Source organism: Calonectris borealis, chromosome 3, assembly GCF_964195595.1.
Source record: "Calonectris borealis chromosome 3, bCalBor7.hap1.2, whole genome shotgun sequence".
In the NCBI taxonomy this organism is placed as follows: Eukaryota; Metazoa; Chordata; class Aves; order Procellariiformes; family Procellariidae; genus Calonectris; species Calonectris borealis.
The window spans coordinates 36,331,899-36,356,682 of NC_134314.1; the positions used below are offsets into that span (position 1 = coordinate 36,331,899).

A 24,784-nucleotide genomic window follows, 5' to 3' on the forward strand; every position below is an offset into this window, starting at 1 on the left:
GTGTAATGTGTATACAACAGAAGTTTGTTAGGCTTTTGATATTTGGGAGGAACAGCCACATAGATTAAAAGCTTACAGCATTCCGTATTGCAAGTTTTGAAAAAGCAGGAGAGGTAAAGATACTGTTTTCAAGTTGTTTTCATGCTGTGCTTAGTTAGATCTATTTTTATATCAGTCCTGGTATACAAATGACCTGAGTTGTGAGCACCAGCTACATTCACTGATGTTAAAGGAGACACTTCTGAAACTAGTGGCCCTAATTCTTAAATATTTTTTGAGATTATTTTTAGCCAAAACCTCAGAAGGAGGCTGGTTGCGTATGTTTATCCTTCTCTATCCAGTAGATTGCATGTGCTCTCCTAAATATTTAAGTAGTGCTTTCTGATTTTTTTTTCTCAGTTTAAACACTTAAATATTTTTTTGAATAGTTGGAAACAAGTTGTTACGTATGTTTCTTTTGTCTTCTTTTGCATGGCGATCAGGGATTGGAAATGAGGCTTGATTTTAATTTGTGTATTAGGATTCTGTCATGTCAGGTTCTACATTGCAATGAATGAAGTGAGATGACCAGGTTGAATTCAGAATTAATCAAATTTTACACATTGAAAAAGAGGCAAGACAATGTAGTATTTAGACCACTGACTGTTGCTGTCTGTGAAGTAACATTTGTTTATGCATTTATAATTACTGTTACAAAAATGCTGTGAAAAATAATAAAGCTCATTTGAAAACTAGTCCAGTGAGTGCAAGAAGCAATGAAACAGTTATAGTTTATATTTAATAACTTTTGAATTTAGTGATGTGCAACACATGTGGGGCTTTGCATCTTATGTTTTTTTTTCTTTTTTCATATTTTAAGCAATCTGGACCGAAAGGAAAGGTAAGCTTACTGTTGATAAAATGAGCATGGCAATGAGCATTAAGAAAATTAACTGAATGAGTGCTTTATGAATGCTAGTTAATATTCAATCTAGTCAATCATATCGGCTCATCTGGGAGTGGGGGGGGGGGATTGGTTGGTTGTTTTTGTTCTGTTTTTGTGGTTCACCTACTCCCTTTTACCAATAAAGGACCTTCACATCCATCTCTAAATAATGCCATGTTAATGCCATGAATTTTGGGTACATTTGCACTGGAAATTTATCTCTCTATTTATATATCCAATGTGAAAATAGATAAATTTTAACTTTCTCTAGAATTTAAGAATTTACTGCTAATTCTTTTTGTAGAGCAGCAAACTTTGTGTAATAGAAGGGTTCTGAAGCATATCTTAGTAGGGTGTTTAACAGCTTTCACTCTTTCATCTCAGCTTGGTTTGAATAGCATTAAAGGTTTTTATTGCATTACTGTGTACATTCTGCTCATGAAATGTGTACGTTAAAGCAATTAACAGAAAATGTATAGCAAAACCAGGCACACTGTAAAGCTCAATTCTCACTCATTTTGCTTCTGTTTTACTGCTGTTAATATTTTGTTAGCAATATGAAATACCATACATTTGTTTTTCTTTCTATATAGCTTAAGTTTATATGTTAGTGTAAATGTTTTGTTGATAGTAAGGAATTTATTGAGTTTTTGTAAATATCCTGTCTATGTAGGTGGTTTTGGCAGTATACGCTTGATATCAGGTTGAATTATTTAAACAGCGTATATAATGTTTAACCAATAACGATATAAATAACACAGAAATCTAGTGTAGGTCTGTTCTTTGTGAATTCAGGATTTTCTAGATTTATTTCAAATTCAGTAGCGAAATCAAGCTTTTCTGTTTTACTGCCTTTTGTTATTTCTTAAAAGAAAATATCAGAGAGAGACTCACCAGTTAGTTTTGGCTCTCTAAGAGAAGATTTGATCATCCTCTCGCTGCCTGGGCGTTGAGTTAATGTATTTTTTGCCTGTTTTTCTTTGTGCTGCATTTATGTTATTAGTTAACCATTCAGCTATTAATGTTTTTAATTTGGTAGTCTATGTCGTAGAAAGACTATGGTTGAGTTGCATGCTGGGGATCTTAGTTTTCCCTTGGGGACACCTGCTGCTTCATAACCCAGTACTATATCCAAGTACCATACTGTAGTTCAGGACTCTCTACAGTCCAGACTACTTCAGTATTTTTGTCGTGTCTGTTGTAGGAAGAGCCTGATCTTTCTTGGTCTTGTAATTAATGTTTTACTGTTTGATGCTTTACTCTTCTTTGGTTGCTTTTACTTAGGTTTTATACCATACTATATCCAAGTATCATAATCCAATCCCGTAGGTTCTTTTTTCCTTCCCTGCTTTTTGCTGCTGTCCTAGCAGGGGAAGATGATTTAGGCAGGAGCTGCTAAATTTAGTTTTAATCATTACCATCATGATAAGTGCAGCTGCAACTCCTGACTTTCTGGGCCAAATGGGGCTATTGACCTGCGTACTAAAAACCCAACTCCCTGTGCTGCTGCTTCTCTCTTTCAGCCTTTGACTTTTGTACTCTGCTCTTCCTATAAGACACACTGAAGGTACATCTCACCTCAGCAGCTTGGTGCTTCCTGTCTTATCATGCTTTACTCTGTTTTTGTGTAATGATGTAGAAACCAACAGCCTGCCTGCGGTGGTATACCTCCAAGTAGCAGTATGGTATACCTCCAAGAGACAGAGTGAGGAAAGACTGTTAGGAGTTGGTGCAGCCTTGCACATACATGGTATTTTTGATGTGGCTTATACCAGATCGTGGGTAGTTTTGAAAGCTCTGATCTAAGACAGCACTGTATCCTAAATTCCCTGATCCAGATGTTTCTTTAGTTTTATTCCTTTCTGGCATAGACAGAAATTGTCCCCATCCTGTGTGTGCCCCCTTTTCTCTCCCTCCCCCCCCCTTTTTTTTTCACCTAGAGAAGAAATTTTAATATGAAAATTCCACTTTGGCTGGAGGGTGTCACAGAGGTCTGTCTACCAGCTCAAGGTGAAGATAGTAAGATCCAGTTCCATCAGGAAAGGAATATGGCAGTAATCTTGAATGTGTGCTGAAAATACTAAATCAGTGACACCATTCTGTCTGGGCAAAACATGTTTAGTCAAGAATGCTATAGCATTAAGCTGTGAAGATGTGTCAAAAGTTCAAGACTCTCCACAGTCCAGACTACTTTGGTATTTTTGTCATGTCTGTTGCAGGAAGAGCCTGATCTTTCTTGGTCTTGTAATTAATGTTTTGCTGTTTGATGCTTTACTACTTCTTGAGGTTGCTTTTATCAAATACCGGTCTACCTCCCTTGTACTTAAAGGTATTAAAATCATAACTGCTTATAATGGATGAGATAAGTGAGATGCCTAAAATGATTTAATCTCTGAGCATGGAGCCTTGTTCTTCAAGCAAAATCTAAATCTCATAAGAAATATTTTTAGGAAACCTAACAGGCAAAAAAATGTGTGTATTTTTAATATTTGCTAGGATGGCAGGAACAGCAATCAATATTGTATTTCTTGTTTTTTCTATTAGACACAATATGTAGATAGTTGTGCATATTGATCTGTTTAGCTGTTTGCTCTCTCATTTATTCCTTTTGAAATGGGGTTTAAGTTAAGATTTAAGAGCAAGAAGGCATTTGAAGTGCTTTATGTTTTTTAATCTCTTATAAGAATTTTTTTCTTTTCCAAATAGTCCTTTTAAAGATAGGTGTCATGTTCGATTTAGGAAAAACAACTATAGTTTCCATTCTGTTTCTGCACTCACATGCAATTAAACCGCTCAGTGTACTAAGTATTGTGCTGGAGAAGGTATCAATGGATCTGCAGCTGTTCAAATGGCAACAAACATTGTGCTGAGGGGAGGGGCTTCGTTTTGTCATCTGTAAAAACTTTGTGGTGGTGGGCTCGGCCTTTTTGTTTGTGTGGGCATTTTTCAGGACAGCAAACTAGTAGGAGGCGCTTCAAGTTGCTGCCCTCCTGTGAGAGGGCTGTTACTGTCTCCAAGAAAGCATTTTTTTCAGATGAAATCTACAATTAAGTAGTTTAAAATTGTCTTAGTTTTTGTTTCTAACTTAAAGCAACTTCAAACCTGACCTTGATTTGCTAACCAAGTAAAACTGTGTTGGGAACCCTCAGTTGGCTTGGAGCTTAACTTAGGTTTGGGTGTTGCTGGTTCATTCTGAGCATACGAGTAAAAGTCTTATGTTGTGGGAGAAGAAAGATACTCATTTTCTGCTGGCCCTTGCGTATTCTTGCAAGTGGTTGGCCATTTAATAAGTATCACATCTATGCTGATAACACAGAATTCAGATAAGGGCAAATAATGCTACTGTATTCCAATTTATTGTCAAGAAATTATTTAGTAATATATGGTAAATGATGAATTTATTATCTTAAAAAGATAAATATATGTTGCATGTTAAAAATGTAATACAACCCTGTACGATTTTTAGAAGAAAAATCATAACTTTAAAATGTCCAGAGACCTTGAGTTGTCAAACTATTTCTTAAAAGAAATTTTAATATTCTAAATCTACCGTATTGTTTTCATTGCTTTCAATTAAATGTCAAATAGTTTCAATATTGTTTCTCTTAAATAATCTCCTATAATGATGTTACAGGGTTTTTTCTGTTGTTTACAATGTCATTATCATTGGTTTTGATAGTAACAGCTTCTCATTATGTAATGATTAGTTTGAGCTCTACCTTATATTTCCACCAATTCTGCCTTTAAAGTAATCCCTTGTGATTTGAATTTTTGAAGAAAATGTTCAGAAAAAGATCATACACAATTTATGAACAAATATTCATGTCGAGTTTCTGATTTTGGTTCAGTTTTTGTGTGTGCGGGCGTTAAAAAAAAATTCGGGGGGGAGCAGGATTGTTTCAGAAACACGTTTGACACAATCAGTAACAAATAAACTACTTAGTCTGTCATCTGTGATGTGCTTGTGGGCACTCATGGTGAAATACTGTGGCATCTCTACATTTTGTGTTGCAATCCAGCCATGCTTGTTTATCAATCCTTCTTTCTGTCCAAGTTTTCCTTCACGCTGTAGCCCCTCAGTACAAATAAAACCTGTTTGTGTTTAGTAGTGGGCTAATACATTTAGAAGGCCAGATTTGGTAAGGAGTATTCCAAACGTCATTGTAGATTAATCTTGTTCCAAAGATGTTAGTTAATAATAAAATATGGGAAAACCCTGAGAAATACTACCTAGAAATACAAAAAATTAAAGGTTTTATAATTTGATGCATTAGGAAATGCTGTGCTGAAAGAAATAAAAACTTATGCCTAGTGCTGAAGTCTGCTTCTGTCATAGCCAAACTTTTGTCAGGTGGGTCCTCAAAATTTAGCTGTTAATTTGAGATGTTACTGCCTACAGCTGTTTTCTTTGCCCCCTTGCTGTTGATTAATGTCCTTGTAATCAGAGGTAGCAGTATGGGATGTGTGTGACCCATTCGCAGCCCAGTGCACTGGCTTAACTTGCCAATAAAAACAGTTTCTGCTGAAGTTTTTGGCAAGGCCTCCTGTGTTTCAGGTGCCTGCCATAAGAGGAACAGTAATCTGCAGCTGCAGGGCAGGGTAAGACAGCTGAGAAGGAGAACTGCCACAAACAGTAACTGAGATGCAGTGAGCTTCAGGAATCATAATTTGGTAGTAGCACGATTTGACATGCTTGTGTGTAAACTGAAAATATCTTTCAGGAGACTCAAAAAATCTTACTATAATGTTTTATATTGCATTAATTTGCACAAAAATATGTCATATGTATATTATGCAAATTATACCAACAAAAATTTTATTAGCCACTCATTTGTCTATATTATTATATATTTAAAACAAAAATATAGGAACTATGTCTTCTCCTGTCTTGTTCTTTTTATTTTTTGGCCACAATAATTTTTGACATCAGATCTTTTTTCTCTGTTTTGCATCTTCTCTTCCTGTTTTTTAAGTTGTGGAACTTGTGGAATCTACTTTAATATTAAAAGAATAGTTGTTTCTATTTTGGATTTTAGAAGTATCTGTCTTGTACTTCATGAATAAGGAGAAGGAGATGCAGGCTTCAGTCTTTGAAGACTTGGGTCTGAAAGTGAGAGACTCCTGAACTATTGATTACTGTCAAAGGGGATTTAGGTCAGAAACACTTCTAAGACCTTTACTGTAGCTGTTCCTAGCATTCTGTGTAGAAATAGCATGTGATAGGAGAAGTTACTTATTCATAGCTTTCAGATACATCTCAGGTTTATTTTGTTCACATATAATTGCAGCTAAATTACAATGGTGTCTGTCAAAAGAACAACCGTATATCTAATTTATTTTCCAGAAAAGAATACCCTCCTCAGCTTCAGAAAGTAGAAGCAGACCACATTAGGTTACCGCGGTCTCAAGGAGTGGGTAAGTTATGTTTAGAGTTCTCATTTCTTTTAAGCAGAATAATTTTTTTCAATACCTGCTTTGGGCGGATATGTTGCCAAACTTTATGTAACTTTTAATATATCTATTTATATCCTTATGTCATGTTATTCTAGATTTATACAAGTTTGTGCATGAAGGGAGAATTTTGCCCTTTTTGACAGATTTCTGCAACCTGTTCAGTCATGTTATAATTCATTTTAAATTAGGCCTCGTTTGTTTTAAAAACAACTGAAATTGGGAAAATTCAGAATCATAGAGCTGTTGGAGTTGGAACAGATCTCTGGAGATCATCTAGTCCGAGCCCAAGCCCCCAGCCTTGTTCTTGAATTATTGATGAGGAACTTCTGTAGTACTGTTAGTATGTGCAAAATGTAACATGGTAAATAAAACTTGTTATGAAGTATATTCAGGCACTGAGGTAGTGAGTAGAAGAGCCAGCATCAGCACTGCCCTGTAGCTCAACTGAAATATGCTCTTATATTATTGGTTAGGGGCCATTGATGGAGATGGCAAGAGAGACAGTATAATTTGCTTTGAGGTGTGGAAATTGTGATATTGGAAAAGAAAAATCACTGTGTTTGGTTGAGCTTTGTCAGTACAGATAGAGTCTGTACACCTGCTATTCAGCTGCTTGGCCATCTACACTGGCCAGCTATTCTGCTGTGCCTTTTTAGGCTAATGTTAAGTAGAACTTCATCGATTCTACACAAAAGTAAGTTAACTTAGAAAAAACCCACTTATTGTTTCTTTTTTGAAAACAAGTCATTCTTTAGTTTTGAGATGTCTTCTAATAGTAGGATGTTTGTGAGACTATCAATATGTATATTGAAATTGTGTTCATATTTGTTAAAAAAATGCAGACTTAAAAAAGTTCCAATATGGAGACTGAAATTACACTAGGGAGTGTAAATAGCACTTTAATATTAAACTGAATTAAGGGAGTCTTTTACAACATACTGCACTTCTTAAAAGGAAATCTCACCTATACACTGTTAGTTTAAGTAGGTTATGGATTTCTTTGCTCCTGTACTCTTCCAGTATTTACATGAATGCCTCAATATAAAACAGGATATGGCAGTATAGTTCACTGCACTGCTCAGTCTTGTGTTGAAAGAATAAATCCTAATTACACAGAACATTTCCAATTATTCTTAATGTGTTCACTAGCAGAATGATAAGATAGTGAATGATAGTGATAATGATAGTGAAAATTACCATCAGCATAATCTAGCCAGATCCCCTCCCTCTTTCGGTAGCGGATGCTCCATTGTAGTTGTTGTGAAGTTAGTATAGATTTTCAAGATCAATATCCAAAGATATTAAGCTACAAATTGTCACCGAGAAACACTGAAATAGTATTAATAAAACAATATTTTCAAAGTTACCTTGGGGAATTTTTTCTTATTCATACAACAAATCATGAGACACTTGAAGCAGTGTAGTTCGTTGGGTGTTTAAAAAGGTTTTCATGTTTAGTTCAAATTAGTGTATGTGAAGAAATAAGTTGATCATAATTTTAACAGCATATGAGTAGTCGTTTCTTATGAACATTTTTGCATTTTTTCCCTCCTAGACAGTGTAATGGAAAACACAGAAGAGTCGGAATCAGAATCAGAATCTGAAATTAAGAGAAAGGTGCAACAGAAACGTCACTGCAATTCATATCAATCTGACTTAACTCTATCTTCTGCTACAAAAAAATGCTTAACCCAATTAAAGGTGGGTTAGATTTTAAAAACATGTAAACTTCTGTTTAACTTTAAAAGTTGATGCATATTTTAAAAACAGGCATTCAGTTGTAAAATAAATTGATGTTCTAAAAATCCTTAGAGTTGGGAGAAAGATTTACATAATTAAATTTTTAAAAAAGTTATAACGATAGAGATATTTAAGTGTTAATATTGATACTAGCTATGAAATACTTTCTGATTTGAACAAACAGGTGCTGCACTGGGAAGCAAAAGAACCTGTGTTTAAATTGATTGGCTGATGAATAAACCAGAAACTGATAACTTTGGTTTGCTGTGTGTGAAACAGAGGAACAATATTTTACTCTTTGACAGATTTTTTTTTTTTTTTTTAAATGTCATGATTTTCTGTACTCATTATAACGATAAAGACAGAGGTACTGCAAAGATGCAAGTACTTCTTATGAAGTTGCTCTCTTTCTCAGTGAAACTAGCACAGGTATCCAAATGGCATTCTCTGGTCTAGATGCAGCCAACCAGGATGTTTTGTCTGGAACTTTTCTGAATATCAGATGTAAAATATTTCGGAAATTCCTGTAATGCTCTCCGTATTTCTTATCATCTTACCAGGTTACTATGGAACATTCATAATGCTCACATACAGGTCACACTGTATGACTATCAAAGCAAAACTTCCTGTAAGGAGATCTTGGTAAAAAAACCAAAAAGTAGATCTGTGATTATTATATATAATCAGCTTGTGTTTGCTCCTGTGTATTAGAAAGTAAGTCAGACTGTATTTCTTTGTTAGGATGAAACGCTTGGTGTAGTACTCTTAGGCATTTCCATTATATATTTAGTTAATTAATATGATGTTACTTGGAAATTTTAATAGCTGAGTCTTTGATCTACATATGATATCTATATAGATATGAACTATAAAAGCCAAGTAATGAAGTAACAAAGCAGTTAAAAAAAAAAAACCAAAAGACATTACAGTTCTGTGGGTTTTGTTTTAATCATTACATTGATGACTTTGTTTATGTTTGTTTAAAGAAGTAAAACATTCATTTCTTATGTCCTGTCAGGTGAAGGACAAAACAGTCTTCTAGATTGAAATGGTCATTGAAGAAAACAATTTAAAAATAAAGGGAATCTTGTAACTGCTTTGATAAAATAATCCTCAGTCTGAAGATCTAACAAATGTCTTCTTTTAACGCACAGAGTTTTCTCCCTACAAATTACGTGAATTAGCATGAGAGGAAGGAGAGCAGCCTCATTTTTTGTGGCTGGCTGTAACCTGTGTAGGCCATTTGCAGTAACTCCTAGCTCTAACTAGAAGACTCTGTGTACATGTAGAAGCGAGGAGTGCTTTCAGCATATTCCTCCCTATTACAAAGCCACGGTACTGACTTCCAGAACTACTTCCTGCATTGTATACATGTGGAAAGTGGCAGCTGGAGCTGCGTGTAGGAGCATCAGCAGCTTAGTGTCCTTGAGCCAGGCTGCGTGTAGCTGACCACATTGCTAAAACACGCTGTTCTCTGTCTCCCTGATAAAAAAGCGGCAGACTCAATTACGTTGTTCCAGGGGCGTGATTTCATTTCCAAAGCCATCAGACAGATTGCACTTGTAAACGGTATTTAATAATTACATCTGGTACTTTTTCCCATGCATATCTGAGAAATCTATAAAGTTGGGAACACCAACAGTCATGAATGGAAACCAGTTACGTTTTCTCAGACACGAGAGCTGAGTGCCTGTGGTAAAACTGTTAAGCGGTAAGCTTAAAAAAGGCAAAACCCCCGTATTTTTCAGACAATGTATTATGAGATTTCAAAAAGGGGTTGATAAAATTTGTGAGGCTACATCATAATTAAACAGGTTGATTGAAATTCGACCGCTGATTCAGGAAATGTCTAAATTGGTAATGACATCAAGTAAGGAGGATATGTCCTTACTCTATTCCCTGTGCTCCCAACCATCTACCGCTGGCCAGTGTTGAAAGTACAGCACAGGGCTAGATGAACCTAGATGAACCATATGTGAAGGTTATCCTATAACAGTCCTATAGGATAGTTAAGATCCTGTAAGACTGTATAGTTTGTGGATCCACTTTCTGGATGTAGAACAGATCTTGCTGCAACCGAATTCACTAGCACAACTCTTGGTTTTATTTTCTTTTTTAAATGGGTTAAGAGTTTTATCCTTTATTACAGTAAACGGATTTAGCAGAGTGATTTATGCATTTGTCATGAACCATATGCATTTTCATGAGTCATGAGTTGCCAAAGTGTGCAGATGATCGATTGGAGGCTTATGGAACCTCTGAACAATTCAAAAGTGTCAGTTGTGGTTTAATGCCAGAGGAATTACAGACATAACCAGCTGCTTGTCAGGGAAAGTGCAAATGGTTTTCATCTTACTAGACGATATATAACAGGTTGCACTTTCTAGTTGTTAAAAATGTACATAATTTTTAAATGAAGGAGGATTTTCTGCTTCATATGTGCTTAATAAAAAAAAAGCTGAAAAGCAACAAAAGCTTTAGATTCTGAAACTTTTAGAGATAGGGCAGAGTATTTGTATAGGGCATATAGTATTTTTATTTTGCAGATTTCAAAGTTTAAAAAAAATGCCGTATTATACAAGTTATAAGGCAGACACATTTAGGTAGAACTCACCTACTTAAGTAGTCATTTCTCTTAAAATAGAGTCTAAAAAAGAGTATGCCCCTCTTAATTAAACACTGTTACCTCTACCATCAAGATGCAGGCTCTCAAACCATGGAAAATAAGTTCGTTTTAAATTTTTGGTGTGTGGTTGAGGTAGAGGGGTGCAGTTATTCTATACTTAAGATCCTTCAGGTATGATTGGTAGCTTCTATTGAATATTTTAATGTCTGATTGAAATTCTTCATTGTGATTAGCTGTATCTTTGCAAAAACTATATCCTGTAAATGAGCACTGGTTTTCATGTCACTTGCTCTCTTATCCCACCACTCAGGTTTTAAAGGTCTGATGCATTTTATATACTAGGTTTTTTTGCATCTGTTTCGCTACGGTATATGTAGCTTTGTTAAATTGCAGAAAATTTGTAAAAATAATATATTCTCCTTGTATGACTTTTGATTTTACATTTGTTTTTAAAAATGATTGAAGATCCCACACCTGAGGAAGTTCTCTTTATTGGAAAAGTGTTCATGGCTGGGGGTGGGGGGTGCAAATTGTGATAGCTATGTTTTGAAAATAGGTTCAAGATGTTTTTGGTGGGATGTAGGTAATTATTATCTTCAGTAGTTCACAGTACAGTTGTTAGGTCATTTGAGCTCAGTGCTCCAGGAGACAATAACATACACTAAATTTCAGTTCTAGAGGTGTCCCATATTCAGTGCACATTCAGTAGCTTATGTGTTAGTATTGAATCCCTTAGACTTAGAAGTCCAAGTTCTGCCCTTGTGATATGTAATTAAGTGGGACCTAGTACATTTGAGAGAAACAAAACACATCTCTCTTTGCAGTGATAGGATATATTTTCTCTTGTAGCCCCTGCTTTCCTCTTGAAAATTTGGGGAACTGCTTTTCCTCAAGTCCTGCTTTCTTCTCTTAGATGCTAGACTCTAGAACAATGTATTTCCTTTTCTTTTTCTTCTCTCTCTCTCTCTCTTTTTTGAGAAGTGATTTTTCTGCATGCTTTGCCAGGCTATTAGAAGATATCTTGGGAGGACAAATGAACTTCATGACCTAGGAGGTTGCTTCTAGTCCTCTTTAGCATTGCTCTGTGGATCCTTAGGTTACTTTACTTTCATCCAATGAAACTATTTTTACAGAAGTGATGTAACTGGACCTTCTTGCTGATGGATATCTCTCTCTCTCTCTCTCTCTCTCTCTCTCTCTCTCTCTGAATGGTGTGCAACCTTTTATATATGGAAATAAAAAAGGCAAGAAGGAAAATCAGAATTGTCCACTTTTTAGAAATTGCCACAGATGACATTTTTTCCTCTTAGAATATTTTTCATTTTCTTAAATGTATTTTAATGTTTGCTTTCTGTGCTTACTGTAATTGCTAATATAATGTGGTCAATCTTCATTCTGAACAGAAATTAAATGCAAGATTTGGAAATGGTATCTTTGTACTTATACAGTTACTGATTTTTTTTGTGTGTGTGTGTGTGTGTCCCCTCTAGCTTTTGGAACAAATTGATTATTCTACTGATTGCCCAAATTGTGGGCGGGCAAATGAAAATCAGACCAAATGCCGACATTGTGAAAGTGCTTCTCTAAAGGATTTGCAAAGAGTCTCCAGACAAACTGTGACATTAAGTGAATCTGTGGGACCTTTATCACGTTCTTCAATACATCAGAATTCAACAGGGCAAAAAACTTCAGGTACAGGGTTCAACACAAAAAAGTTTTATAGTTCTGCTGTTGGGAAGGGTCCAACGGATATTCTACTGAGTAATGAAGTTGTAGGACATTCTATGTTACGACAGAATGGAAAAGTTGGTCTTATAACTGGGACGAAAAATCCTAAAATTACAGGAAACTTAAGACAGAGGAGTACAAGACCATCTGAACTAAATGATCCGAGTAAGTACCTTTTTGTGACTATAGCTATAAACTGGAAACCCAAAATATTTATAATGAAGGAACTGTCCTTACAGGTTTACATTACTGATTTTGCACGGAGTTTTAAGTTCTTGGGGAAGAGGGACAGACGGTCTTATAATTTCCTTTTCATATAGTGAGGTGATCTCTGAGAAAGATGACATTGGGGAAAACAAAAATTATTTTATGTTTTTTTTTTTTTAAAGATTTACACTTTATAGTTTTTAAAAAAGCATTCTTAGCAGAATTCTATAATTCATTCTCCCAAAGGGAAAGACAGTCTTTGATTTTTTTTTTTTTTTTTTCCCCTCTTTCCTTTTGAGCTACCCATCTGGACACTGTCCAGGTTTTCCTATTTATTTAAATTTCATAATTTGTAAAATGTTAATTTTTGTGCTTCTTCTGTGTAAATTCAAATTAACTTATAAGGAGGAAGGAACTGGAATTTGGGAAATTATGTTTCTAATTCTAGTCTAGTTAGTTTACTAGACCATGTTGTCTTACTGATTTGAACAATTTAAGTAATAATTTCTCTTGTCAGTTTTCCTTAAGCTGTATTTTTCACTGTCCGTTCTTGATTGAACCAGAAATGTATGGCTTCACTTCTGTGTCTAGAGGCGGATTAATGATACCCATTTTTTATATAGTTAGTTATGAGAAATAAAAAACGAGGGAGAGAGCGCCTGCGAGCAGATTCAAAAAAAACATTAGTAAAAGCATAATATAATGATAAATGTAGACTTTTTTTGGCACTGCAGGACAATTACATAAATTACTTTTAAGCCATTGCTTGAAAAGAAATTTCTGTTACAGAAAAATGTAGTGGTTGAGAATTTAATATTTTCTGTTTAGTTGTTTTGTCTAGTGATGATGATGATGATGAGGATAGTGGCAGCACTAGGAGAATGGAAAGCATTTCACCTCGTCCTGCAGATTCAGCCCGCTCCTCCCCAGCTCCTTCTACAGGAAAGGTGGAAGCAGCATTAAAGGAAAACAGTTGTGGAATAGAACAGAGAATAGGTAGTATAACAACAGATACAGAAATTGCAGTCACACTACCAAGAAAAGCAAGAATGAAAGATCAGGTACTATTTAATGCTTTGTTTAAAGAAAACAAAAATCAAATCATGAATGGAAAATGTAAAGGCTTGTCTTGTATTGTCAGAAGTTGACTATATTTGATTCTTTTCTTATTTAGCAGTTCATCAAGTAGTATCTCTGCTTACATAATACTGGAAGCATAAGAAAATGTGTTCATTATATTTTTACAAGCGTTCATAATGATTTGAATTATGCTTTTAACATAGATGCTTCTGTGTTGAATGTATACTCTTTGAGACTGGGCAGGGTATCTCTATGAAACTCAGGGGCCTACTTAGTTTGCAGAAGAATGTCAGTACCAGCAGTTGCCTGGTAAGGCTTTGGACAGGCGAAGTTAAACGTGTAAAGAGACACTGGAAACAATAGTGACCCTTTAAATCAAAATACTTTGACAACTGTCCCAATTAATAGCACTTATTTTAAGGATTTCATGGTGGGGCTTTTGTTTTTTAGTTGAGTACCACTGCAAGAATTGGATAAACAAAGACAAAAAATGCACCATGAACAGACTCCTTAAGTGCTGTCAAAGGGGACAGCTTTCACGGTATGTTAAAAACTTAACCACCTCAATAGTGAGCCATTAAGAAGAACAAATTCCTCATGGAAATCGGTGTTGAATTAATAGTGCTGATTAAAACCATTCTTGGGTCACTTGTCCAGTTTCACTATTGTGAGTTTGGTTCAACAAGAATATCTGATCAGATTTCCACCTGCAGTCTCAAATCCTTTATGTTTTCTGAGTTAGAATGCTAACGTAATGATGTCAAAACCTTCATGCTATGTTGAGATTCAGAAGCCAACATTCTAGTGCTGTAATTGATGAAATTACGGATGTTTATAATGTGGTGTATAATTAGTCACCCCCATCTATATAAAGCTGTGAACCTCCAGCCTACAATAAAGCTGGGGGACTAAAAGCTTGGATGATAAATAGTTTGAATTTCAAAATTGAAATTAATTTCAATTAATTGCTGGATTAATTGAAAGTGTTGTATTGTGAAGGCCCTGGTGTCTAAGACTTCTGAAACTCTCCCAAATGTTTTCTTTGTATATCCATATGTTCCTGTTCACTAGTCTTTAAGAACCAGTTGTAACATTGGAAATTAACTGCATATTTTAGACAAAAGTAGAAAAGAGCTTGCTTTTGAAAACAAGGGAAACAAATTTTGTTGGTGAAATTTAACACAAACTTTACATTGATTCAAGGAAACTACCAAGAATTGCAGATATCACAGTGTTTGTGTCAGATATGATAGAAGAAGCTTTAAGAAGCTTGGTTCATTTGTTTTTCTCTCTAAATATTCATTAATTCTGTACTGAAGAAGCTACTTGAATATAGCACCACTTTAATGTTTACTGTCTTACTGTTTGCCTGTGATTTGAGTTTTGGAAATTATTATTTTAATAATTATTAAAATTATTATTTTAATAATATTTAGCTAGTCTGGCAGACAAAAGTGAAAAACTGTCTTCAACAAGAGTCCTAGGAAAATATTTTAATTACAGGGATTTAGAATCTCTGCCTTCTCCACTGTATTTAAATGAAGCATCCAAAAGTATATTTGAATTATGGCCAGATAGACTAGTGTTTAGGGACTTTGAAATAATTGTCGGGATTTAGTCTTAATAGAAATATTGAACCCCTTAAAATGTTTTTCTGTGGAGGTTTAATTGTATTTTGTAACCCAAAAGAATGTTTATTAATGGACAGGTTTATGAAACAACATAAATACCAAAGAAAAGACTAGTGTACAGAAAATCCTTCAACAAAGCAGAGCAATATAAGCAATACAACAAATAAATATATTAATCTGACAGCTATCAGCCAGCTTTCTTTCATTTTAATAGGTTTTTGTAAGATTCTTCTGTTGGTAAACAGGAGACTTCATTGAGATTACAGCTTCAGTCAGCATCCAGAGACTTTCTTGAACTGGAGCCAAACTCCACGTGGCCTTCTTTCAGTGTTTAGTCTTCTGACCCTGGAATCTGTTCTAAAAACATCTTAATAGTTCTGTTGAGTTGCTTTAAGGAATTTTGATTGGGCTTATTTATTTTATTTATATTTCTTGAAGATTCTACTCCTGCTAATGTGTGGATGCGCTGTACTTCAATAATAACTCAGTGTTTTCAGTCATCAAAAGCTTGGACTAATAAAAACCAAAAGAAAAAATAAAACCACCAACATTGTGGTGCTTTTACAGTATTAGTGGTTTTTATATAAATAAACAAGGAAGTTATATTAAAAATAATCTTGTTTTGCTGGGCTGCACAGTGTTTCAAAATGACAAAAACTAAATTGGTTTTGGCAATTTCAGAGCATTATTTTGCTTCTTGTTCTTGCTTCTATTTGGAAATGTTAACAAAATGTTTACAAGTGTCAGCTTACATTTTTTTCTTGAATCTAGCAATGTTATCATCTTCAGGTGTTCCAAAAAGTCCTTTAGGAAATTTCTACCTTCTGTACATGGTTGAGGTGGATGCTATAGTAAGTAATCCCGTTGACCAACAGAAAAGTAGCCGAAAATTTAGTCACTAGTTTTTAACAAGCTTGTTTTAGCAATAAATCTTAGTGAGACATTCTGAAACCTTGAAAATTACTTTTCAGTTTGGGAACATTGTGTCTAACACTCCAATAAAACGTCGTAAAGTTATTTCTCAAGAGCTTGTAACCGAGGCTGTACCTCTAAATTACCAAAATTCCTGTGAAAGTGTCATTCTGAACTGTCGCAGTATACGAATAGGAACGCTACGAAGAATGGTAGTGGAACCTGTGATTGTAAGTAAACTTGTTATTTGACAAATCTCCTTTCAGTTTTTGATGGACATTGTTATTTTCATACTTGAGCAACATAATATTTTGCCTTTGTCTGTGGAACAGTGAATTTGTCTCTAATTTCAGAGGCTGTGATTCCCGAAGAATCCTGAAGTACTATTATGTATTAATGTATATGATCTAGTTCTGGTGTTTAATAGAAACATCATGCCTGCAAAACTCTTGAAAACCTGTTTATTTGGTTGGGGGGGGCTTATGGATTAGCGTGCATTTGTTAAGAAAATTGAAGGCAACAATTACCAAAAAACGGGTATTGATACGTGGGAGGAAGAAGCATGTCTGCAGTGAATAATTTTGCTTCTGTAGAACAATATATTTTTTGTTAACTTTCTAAGTTACATAGAGACTTTCAAGGAGACATTGAATGTTAGTTGTATGCAGTAAGCCAGATAAAATGCATACTTCTTGCTGGGGTAACCACATGAATAGCAGAGAGGTGTTACTTCTTCCTTGTACCTCTCTGCAAAACCCTATTGTTTGATTAGCTTAAATACTGATACTGGTAGATGACATTCTGTTTTGAAGATTTCCCCCCCCCCCGCCCTATAATTTGTGGTATTTTTCAGAGCGTTTTAAACCTTTTTGAAAACAGAGTACTTAGGAGAGATCTTAAGTTTTAACAGTCAATATGACTGAAAGAGACACTGAATAGTAAAGAATATACTTGCTTCCTTGAGTTATGCTAAAATGTATACTTTGTTTTTTAAAAAAAAAATACATTTTACATTTTTAGTTTAAAATTTTGATTACTCAAGTACTTAGTCAATTGAAATATGTTTACTAAGAGTTAAAAGGCATTCAGTCAATTTTGGTTTGGAGAAGTGAAATCTTATTATTGTGTTGTCTTCCACAGTTTTGCCTGGATTATATCAAAATACGCCTAGAAAGTCAAGAAGGTACTTCTTTCATTTTATGTTAATATATATATTTTGAATGAAGTAATTTTGTCAAAGGAATTAACAGGTGAATCATAATGAAATGTCAATTCTGGTTTTTTTATGTATGTAATAAATTATACTGGGTGCCTGTAGTCAGATAAGAGGAAAAAAAAATTGATAGTATAAATTTGATCTGAACTGCCTGGTGAATAAAAAACAAAATGATTTTGCGTTCTCTCTGCCTTCTACTGACAGAAAGAAAATTCACAAATAGCAGGAATTAGCAATTTGTGGCATGCATGCAACTGGGTCATTAATTCTTCCCCTTCATCCTAGTTGAAGAGCTGTAGATATTCTGGTGTTGACTCACAAAGGTTGTCTTGAAAGTGATTAACAAAAACAATATGCAAGAGTAACCTCCTGTAAAACATGTAACCTTTTAATACTTTATTAGTTCTTTTATTTCAGATGCGTAAGTAGAGAGTAAAAACAACACAGGTGTCTTAGACCTTTCCTGTCTCTATCTCCCTTTAAAATTTTTTCTTCTCTAGCCTGTAGGTTGTATATTTCATGTTACTGAAAGAAATACAGTGACATAGTGTAGGAAATGGTGAGCTTACAACTATTGCTCTATTTCCTTTGTTTTCTTTTGTAGGGTTTTGCTTTGGGCCTGAAAAGCAGCTTTGCCTCCTTTTGTTAATCTTAAGTTTCCATGAAGATGCAGTCCTATCGAATTTTGCCTTTTGTTATTTGTAAAAGAGAACTATTGTATTTTGTCATTATTATATGCAAAAGGTGTCTCACAACCTGTAAAGATAAGCGTAGCATTTGCTCAGTCAAGTATTTAAGTTTCTGTTGCATCTAAAACGTAGATGCATAGAAACTACCAGTTTTCGTGCATTAAATGCATTTAAAAAAAAAACACTAAAAAGCTTTGTAAAATTCGTAGAAAATGTCTATCAATTTTTAGTCGAAACAGGTGCATAGTGAAATTATTTCCATGGGACTTGATCCCTCAATAGCATAAAAATGGCGACTCATTGAATGCTGTGTTTACTGGAACATTTAGAACTTTTCCATTTAATTTTTTTTTGAGTTTTGCATCTGGAGGAAGATGGGTGTATTCCCAGCTAGCTCCATTTCTGTCAACTTCATAATCATAGCATGATTTGTTTTAATACAAGTAAGGGTCTTGAAATAAAAATTACATCTAATTTTTTTTTTCCTTTAGATTCATTACGATAGTCATGCTTTTTAAGGGAGACGCAAATGCTTTGAACAGCTGTAGAAACAGCAGTACTGTCCTGCCTTGAGCTTGGTTTTGCATGTATAAATATATGTCAAGTTCTCAAAATTCTCTCCACATCCCTTGTCAGTTTTCTGCAACTCCCAACTGGTGTTTCAAGGAAACAGCTTTCTGCTTCTAACACATAAAAAACTATTCATATTGCCTTTAATGGATAAGCCCTATTGTCTGTATTATGTCAGTGTTACAGGAAATACTGTTCACAGGTTAAGGCGTTTATGGTGAAGTGTATTATATGATGCCTGTCTTAATGCAAAAGGATGAATATGATTTAAATTTTCATCTGAAGAGTAGACAGTCTTCCTCTCACATGAAATTCATTATGCTTCATCTCAGTGCAAACACAGTTACAAGGGTTCAGAGTGTTCTCCAAAGACCAACTAGCTCATGTTTTTGCAAGGACCTTCTATCTAGACACCATTAGAAGGACCTGTATGCCTCAGTTAAATGGGTTGAATCCGGTTTTATGTTGGGATTGTTGTTATTACAGTCTGCCTCTGAAAGTGGGAAGTTAGGTGAAATCAATTAAGGAAAGTGTGTACATTTACAAAGAAGAAAACTGAAATATTACAATAGAGACTGTGGTATTACAGCCTAGCCTTGGAAAGCTGTTTTATTGTTTGTTTTAAACACAAAGGAGCCAAGACTCTAGGGGAGTCATCTATAAACCTTCATTTAGTTATTAGCTTCATTTTCTCCTACGTAAGTCCCCAGGGACATAAAGGAGAATCAGTGCAAGGAGATGGGCTAGTTAGATCCATGTAGCCTATTTCTGCTGCTCTTTTCCTGATGAGATGGGAAACTATTGTTCTGAGCAGTAAATGTTGCCCAGTTGGCTTGAAGGAAGCATGTTGTTGCTGCAGCCTGACTCAGAGCTGGGCTGCTTCTCCCCCAGCTAGTGGGACAGGGACATTGGAGATTTAGAAGCAAAGGAGAGGTGTTTTGCGCTGCAGAAGCTGTGGTGGCCACCACTTCCAGCCTGCAGCCAGTGGATGCTTCGCTTTGGGTAACTGTTTGCCCTGTCTTTATGAGCAGCAGACTCCTTTCTGGCAGGCACAGGAGTGTGAATTCAGTTGCCAACAAGAAGGGAGAATGTAGAGGGCTGCTGCTGGACATTGGCTGCTAAATGCCAAGAGAAGGATAGGGAAAACAGTTTAAAAAAAGGCGGGGTGGGGGGTGCCAAAAAAAAAAGCACTCCCTCCACTAATAATAAGAACCTCTGATAACTAATACTAGTAAGGTAGAAAGTAATGGTATATCTTTTATGTCTTTTTTTTTTCTCATCATGTGGATTTATGCAATTATATTCAGGGTGATGCAAATTAAACTCTTCATGTGGTAACCATTTTACTAATTTTTACTCACCATCTGTCTGGTCATGAAATATTTACTAGAATTTAACTTAAGAAAGGCCTTAATCTTTTCAGGAATTCCCTGCAGTGTTTCCTCCATTTTACATGGAAAGGAAGAGGAGATGGACTCCATGCATTGATTTTTATTTATTAGAAGGACTTTATGTTGGCTCCATTTCTCCTTCTATCCTGTATATGTTTTGCCTCCTATGTAAGGGGATATAGTTTTTCTGGTGGAGGCTGCCATCAGGCATGTGGTAGAATGGTGGAAGCTGCCACTAACTAAAGGTTTAAGTGACTACCATTAACCGTTTTTCTGATCTAGAAATAATTACTAGCATTGAACTTTTGGGTCTTTTCACCAAATTCAAAGAACTTTGACTTCACACTTTTTTCCTTCCATTTTTATAATTCAATAAAACCCATAAAATAGTCAACATTGGCACTGGCAGCATCAGATGTAGTGTTAAAAATTTACTATTTTGCTGACATTTCTCTTTGATAGTAAACTGAGAGCGGTACCTTATTTTCTTCAGGCAATCAGATCGTTTCTGTGCATGTGTTTATTCTCCTCTTCATTTTAAAGTTATTTTTCATATGGGAAGTTGGCCAAAGATAAATCTGCAAAGAAAGTTTTACAAACCTATTGTAAAATGTGTCATAGCAATAGTTGCAAATTTAAATCGTCACTGGAAATGCTGTTTTTTCTGTGGAATAAAAACTAGATTGAAGTTGGTGAGAAGAAAACAGTTTGTTTCTGATTACTTTCCTGAAAGGTGACAGTGGAGTTCAGTTCATCTTTTAAGATATTAACAGACATAACTTCCTGGATATGTGTTAATTTTAAACTTCTAAAAACTTTCTTAAAAGTTAATGAGCACATAGTGATTTCTTGTTAAAATCAAGGGGGAAATTGGAAAAGAAACCTACATATTTTTACTAGAATTTAGTATAATGTCATTATTTTCTTCTAGAATCAGAAAGCGATATCCGAGAGATTAACCTGAAAACTTCAGAACTTACCAAATGTGAATGGTGTAGTGTCCGAAAATTACCAGTAGTTTTCCTACAAACCGTACCATCAACCTGTAGTAGCCTGAGGGACCAACTGAAAATGAGTAAAGATAATGTCTGGTACGAATGTAAAGGAGACAGTAAGTAAAAAAATTTTAGTCTACTATTTCACTTTAAATTGTGTTTTCATGCTTTGGGACATGACTGACTGCATTAAAGAATAAAACTGGCATCATTGCCTGGGGCAGGTGTAGTTTTTTCCAGACACGATCACCTTCCCAGGCTGATGAGGAGTACAGTTCAGAACAACTTGGCAAAACTGTAGTCTTCTGTTTGTCCAGACACATGCTAGTCACAACATCTAGTCAGTTTAGTATAACTTTTTTCACTAATATTTGTACTGAATGAAAGCAAGCTGGTTTGTTTAGCTTTTGTATACAGGCCTTTACATTTGTATGACAACTTCTGCTTTCTGTGCTGTTCTGCTTACAGGCCTTAGTTTCAGTAGAAACTGTTGTGTGGGTTGGCTTGTTGGTTTTTTTCCCCATATGCTCGTAGTGATGTGTTATAGACAAATATCTGCTTGGAAAACAAGTGGATTGTCTTCATGTACCTTAAAATTTTTCATTTCAGCATAGTTTTCCTCAAGCATCTTAATATGGGAGTTGGACGGGAGTGTTGATCTGCTCAAGGGTAGGAAGGCTCTGCAGAGGGACCTGGACAGCCTGGATCGATGGGCCGAGGCCAACTGTATGAGATTCAACAAGGCCAAGTGCCAGGTCCTGCACTTCGGCCACAACAACCCCATGCAACGCTACAGGCTTGGGGAAGAGTGGCTGGAAAGCTGCCCGGAGGAAAAGGACCTGGGGGTGCTGGTTGACAGCCGGCTGAACATGAGCCAGCAGCGTGCCCAGGTGGCCAAGAAGGCCAATGGCATCCTGGCCTGTATCAGAAATAGTGTGGCCAGCGGGAGCAGGGAGGTGATCGTGCCCCTGTACTCGGCACTGGTGAGGCCGCACCTCGAATCCTGTGTTCAGTTTTGGGCCCCTCACTACAAGAAGGACATGGAGGTGCTGGAGCATGTCCAGAGAAGGGCAACGAAGCTGGTGAAGGGCCTGGAGTACAAGTCTTATGAGGAGCGGCTGAGGGAACTGGGGTTGTGTAGCCTGGAGAAGAGGAGGCTGAGGGGAGACCTCATCGCTCTCTACAACTACCTGAAAGGAGGTTGTAGGGAGATGGGTGTTGGTCTCTTCTCCCAAGTAAGTAGCGACAGGACGAGAGGAAGTGGCCTCAAGTTGCGCCAAGGGAGGTTTAGATTGGACATTAGGAGAAATTTCTTTACTGAAAGAGTGGTCAAGCCTTGGAACAGGCTGAGTCACCATCCCTGGAAGTATTTAAAAGACGTGTAGATGAGGTGCTTAGGGACACGGTGTAGTGGGTATGGTGGTGTTAGGTTGACGGTTGGACTCGATGATCTTAGAGGTCTTTTCCAACCTTAATGGTTCTATGATTCTATGATTCTAATATGCATGCTATTTTTTAAATTAGCATAGATTCCTCTTCCCCTTAAATAGGCTTTTCTTCAGGTTAAATTTTGTGGTTACTTATACTTGTACTCAGCTTCATAGATACATGATGCATTCAAATGGAGGAAGAATGCTTTCAACAATCTCAGAATCGTGTGCTTCCAGAGTATAATACTGTTATAATAACCTCATCTACCTCCTATAAAAAGTATGAGCTGTAAGGAGTATTATAATTACAAAAGTAATTGGAGAACGTGTGGGGGAGCTAGAGACAATCCTGGGAGCAGGCGTTAGACCCCAGGTGAACACAGGTGTTCACAGGTGAAAAAAGGAAAAGCTTCTTGAGTTGTCTGGGTAAGAAATCCTTCCCTTTCTGTGTCCCTCAGCCTTTCTCCCTCCATCTTTTCCTTCTGAGGCTGTGGCTCTCAGCTAGTTTTACACCCAATTGCTTCATTGTACTTGATACTTATGAGAACTTTGTGATAACACAGTTGCTATTTGCTTTGTGAGCAATGAAATTACTTTGAGCCTTACACAGGCTGTTTACAATTGTTTACACAGCCATAGCTGTGTAAACAATTGTGTGTAGATGCCTAGTTCCCGAAATAGGAACACTCAAAACCGAGTTAGACACCTAAATTCTGTGTGCAGTAAATTGGGAAATATGCTGCTGAAGATTTATTTTTCAGAAGTTAGCATGCTGAGTTAAGAATAACCAAAAGAAAATGGTTATGCATGTGTCTGAAACTCTTCTTCTCTTGCAGAAAAACAGGTCCCTGCAGCTTTGAGTTAGCCAGCTACGTGAGACTGGGATTTGCAGCCTGAATCCTATTCCTGTGTCTGCCTGCCTAAATAATTCCTCTTAGTGCAACTTACTGCTTTTTTATTTTTCAGATTATGTGAGCGGGTGGTATTTATGTAATAGCTAATTGATCCAATTCACATTCTCCAACTTTTGGTAAAAGTGTAGGCTGACCTGTTGAAACTAAGGCACTGTACCAAAAGAAATACAAGATATATTAAGGCTAGCAAGAGTAACCATGAGAGAGTGCCTGACGGTATTCTGTTCGCAGAATGTTCACCGGGGGCAGAGAGGTTTTGGTTTGTTTATGTTATAGGACCTGAAAGCAGGGCTGTGCTTTTCTACATGGTGAGATCCCTTTACCTGTGTAAGGAGGTGAAGATTTTGATTACTGTGACATTTTAAATTCCTTTCCTTGTTCAGATGCATACTTTTTAGAAATGAAAACTGGTTGCCAGTGAATCCGAGATCCTTAAGAGATTTCTGTTTCTATGGTAACAGAAATCTGATCAGAGAAAAATAACTGTTTCTTTTGTGAAATTGCCATTACAGGTTTTTGTACTTACATACCCAACAACACGTGCTTAGAGTCAGTAAGAGTAGTTTTGTTAGAACTCTGTGCTTCTAATATGTGGTGTACAGTTTTTATCCGCTTTTTCCAAAAGCATCAAGCTTATTTTCCCATTTAAGTCTGGAAACAGTTGTCTGAAAAATGTACTTTTTCTTCCCCTCGGTGTTCTGTTCAGTTTAGTTTCTAAGCAGTTTTGTGTCCTACTTGCTAGCTACCCCAAGTTAAAGTAGTAATTTTTTCAACCTGCCACTGTTTCTGAGAATCTCTGTTGTCTGAAAGAGCTGACATGTAGATGTCAGTGCTGTATATCCATGTAAAAGTGATTCTTACAGACTGTTTTAGCTAAAAGGCTGGGGACCTCTGGGCTTATATGCTGTAATGACTTTAATATGTAAAATTTTCAAAAAGCAGTAATGTTTTATAGTGAAACCTTCTAGGATCAGGACAGACCATGAATCTACCTGAATCATGGGGTCTCATATACTGGTTTTTCTTTAATTTAGTATATGTTGTCTTAGTTATCTTTTTTTTTTCCCCTTCCCCTTTTGCAATCACATCTATTTGAAAGTAGGAGAAAACCAGGCTGAAGTGTTTTAAAATAAAATACCATGTAGATGTTGAAGGAGTTAAATAGATGGAAGCCATTTTTAAAATAAAAATTGAGACCACAAAAGCCCATCTACATTCTTAATACAGTTCTCCTTTTCTAATAAATTTCCACAGATGAATGTATCTTCATCAATTT

General features: G+C 36.0%; 1 protein-coding gene across 6 annotated transcripts in view; it reads left to right on the forward strand.

The window, feature by feature from the left end:
• Positions 1-24,784, forward strand: part of SENP6 (SUMO specific peptidase 6) — an 85,711-nt gene that overhangs the window by 39,644 nt on the left and 21,283 nt on the right. For 3 of the 6 annotated variants that reach the window (XM_075145342.1, XM_075145336.1, XM_075145338.1), the window contains 8 exons: positions 860-880; positions 6,270-6,340; positions 7,935-8,080; positions 12,236-12,638; positions 13,509-13,741; positions 16,363-16,533; positions 17,444-17,486; positions 21,101-21,280. In XM_075145342.1, coding sequence (XP_075001443.1) covers positions 860-880; positions 6,270-6,340; positions 7,935-8,080; positions 12,236-12,638; positions 13,509-13,741; positions 16,363-16,533; positions 17,444-17,486; positions 21,101-21,280 — 1,268 coding nt within the window. The remainder of the gene's footprint in view (positions 1-859; positions 881-6,269; positions 6,341-7,934; positions 8,081-12,235; positions 12,639-13,508; positions 13,742-16,362; positions 16,534-17,443; positions 17,487-21,100; positions 21,281-24,784) is intronic. The other 3 variants (XM_075145339.1, XM_075145337.1, XM_075145340.1) reach the window with 2 other exon arrangements.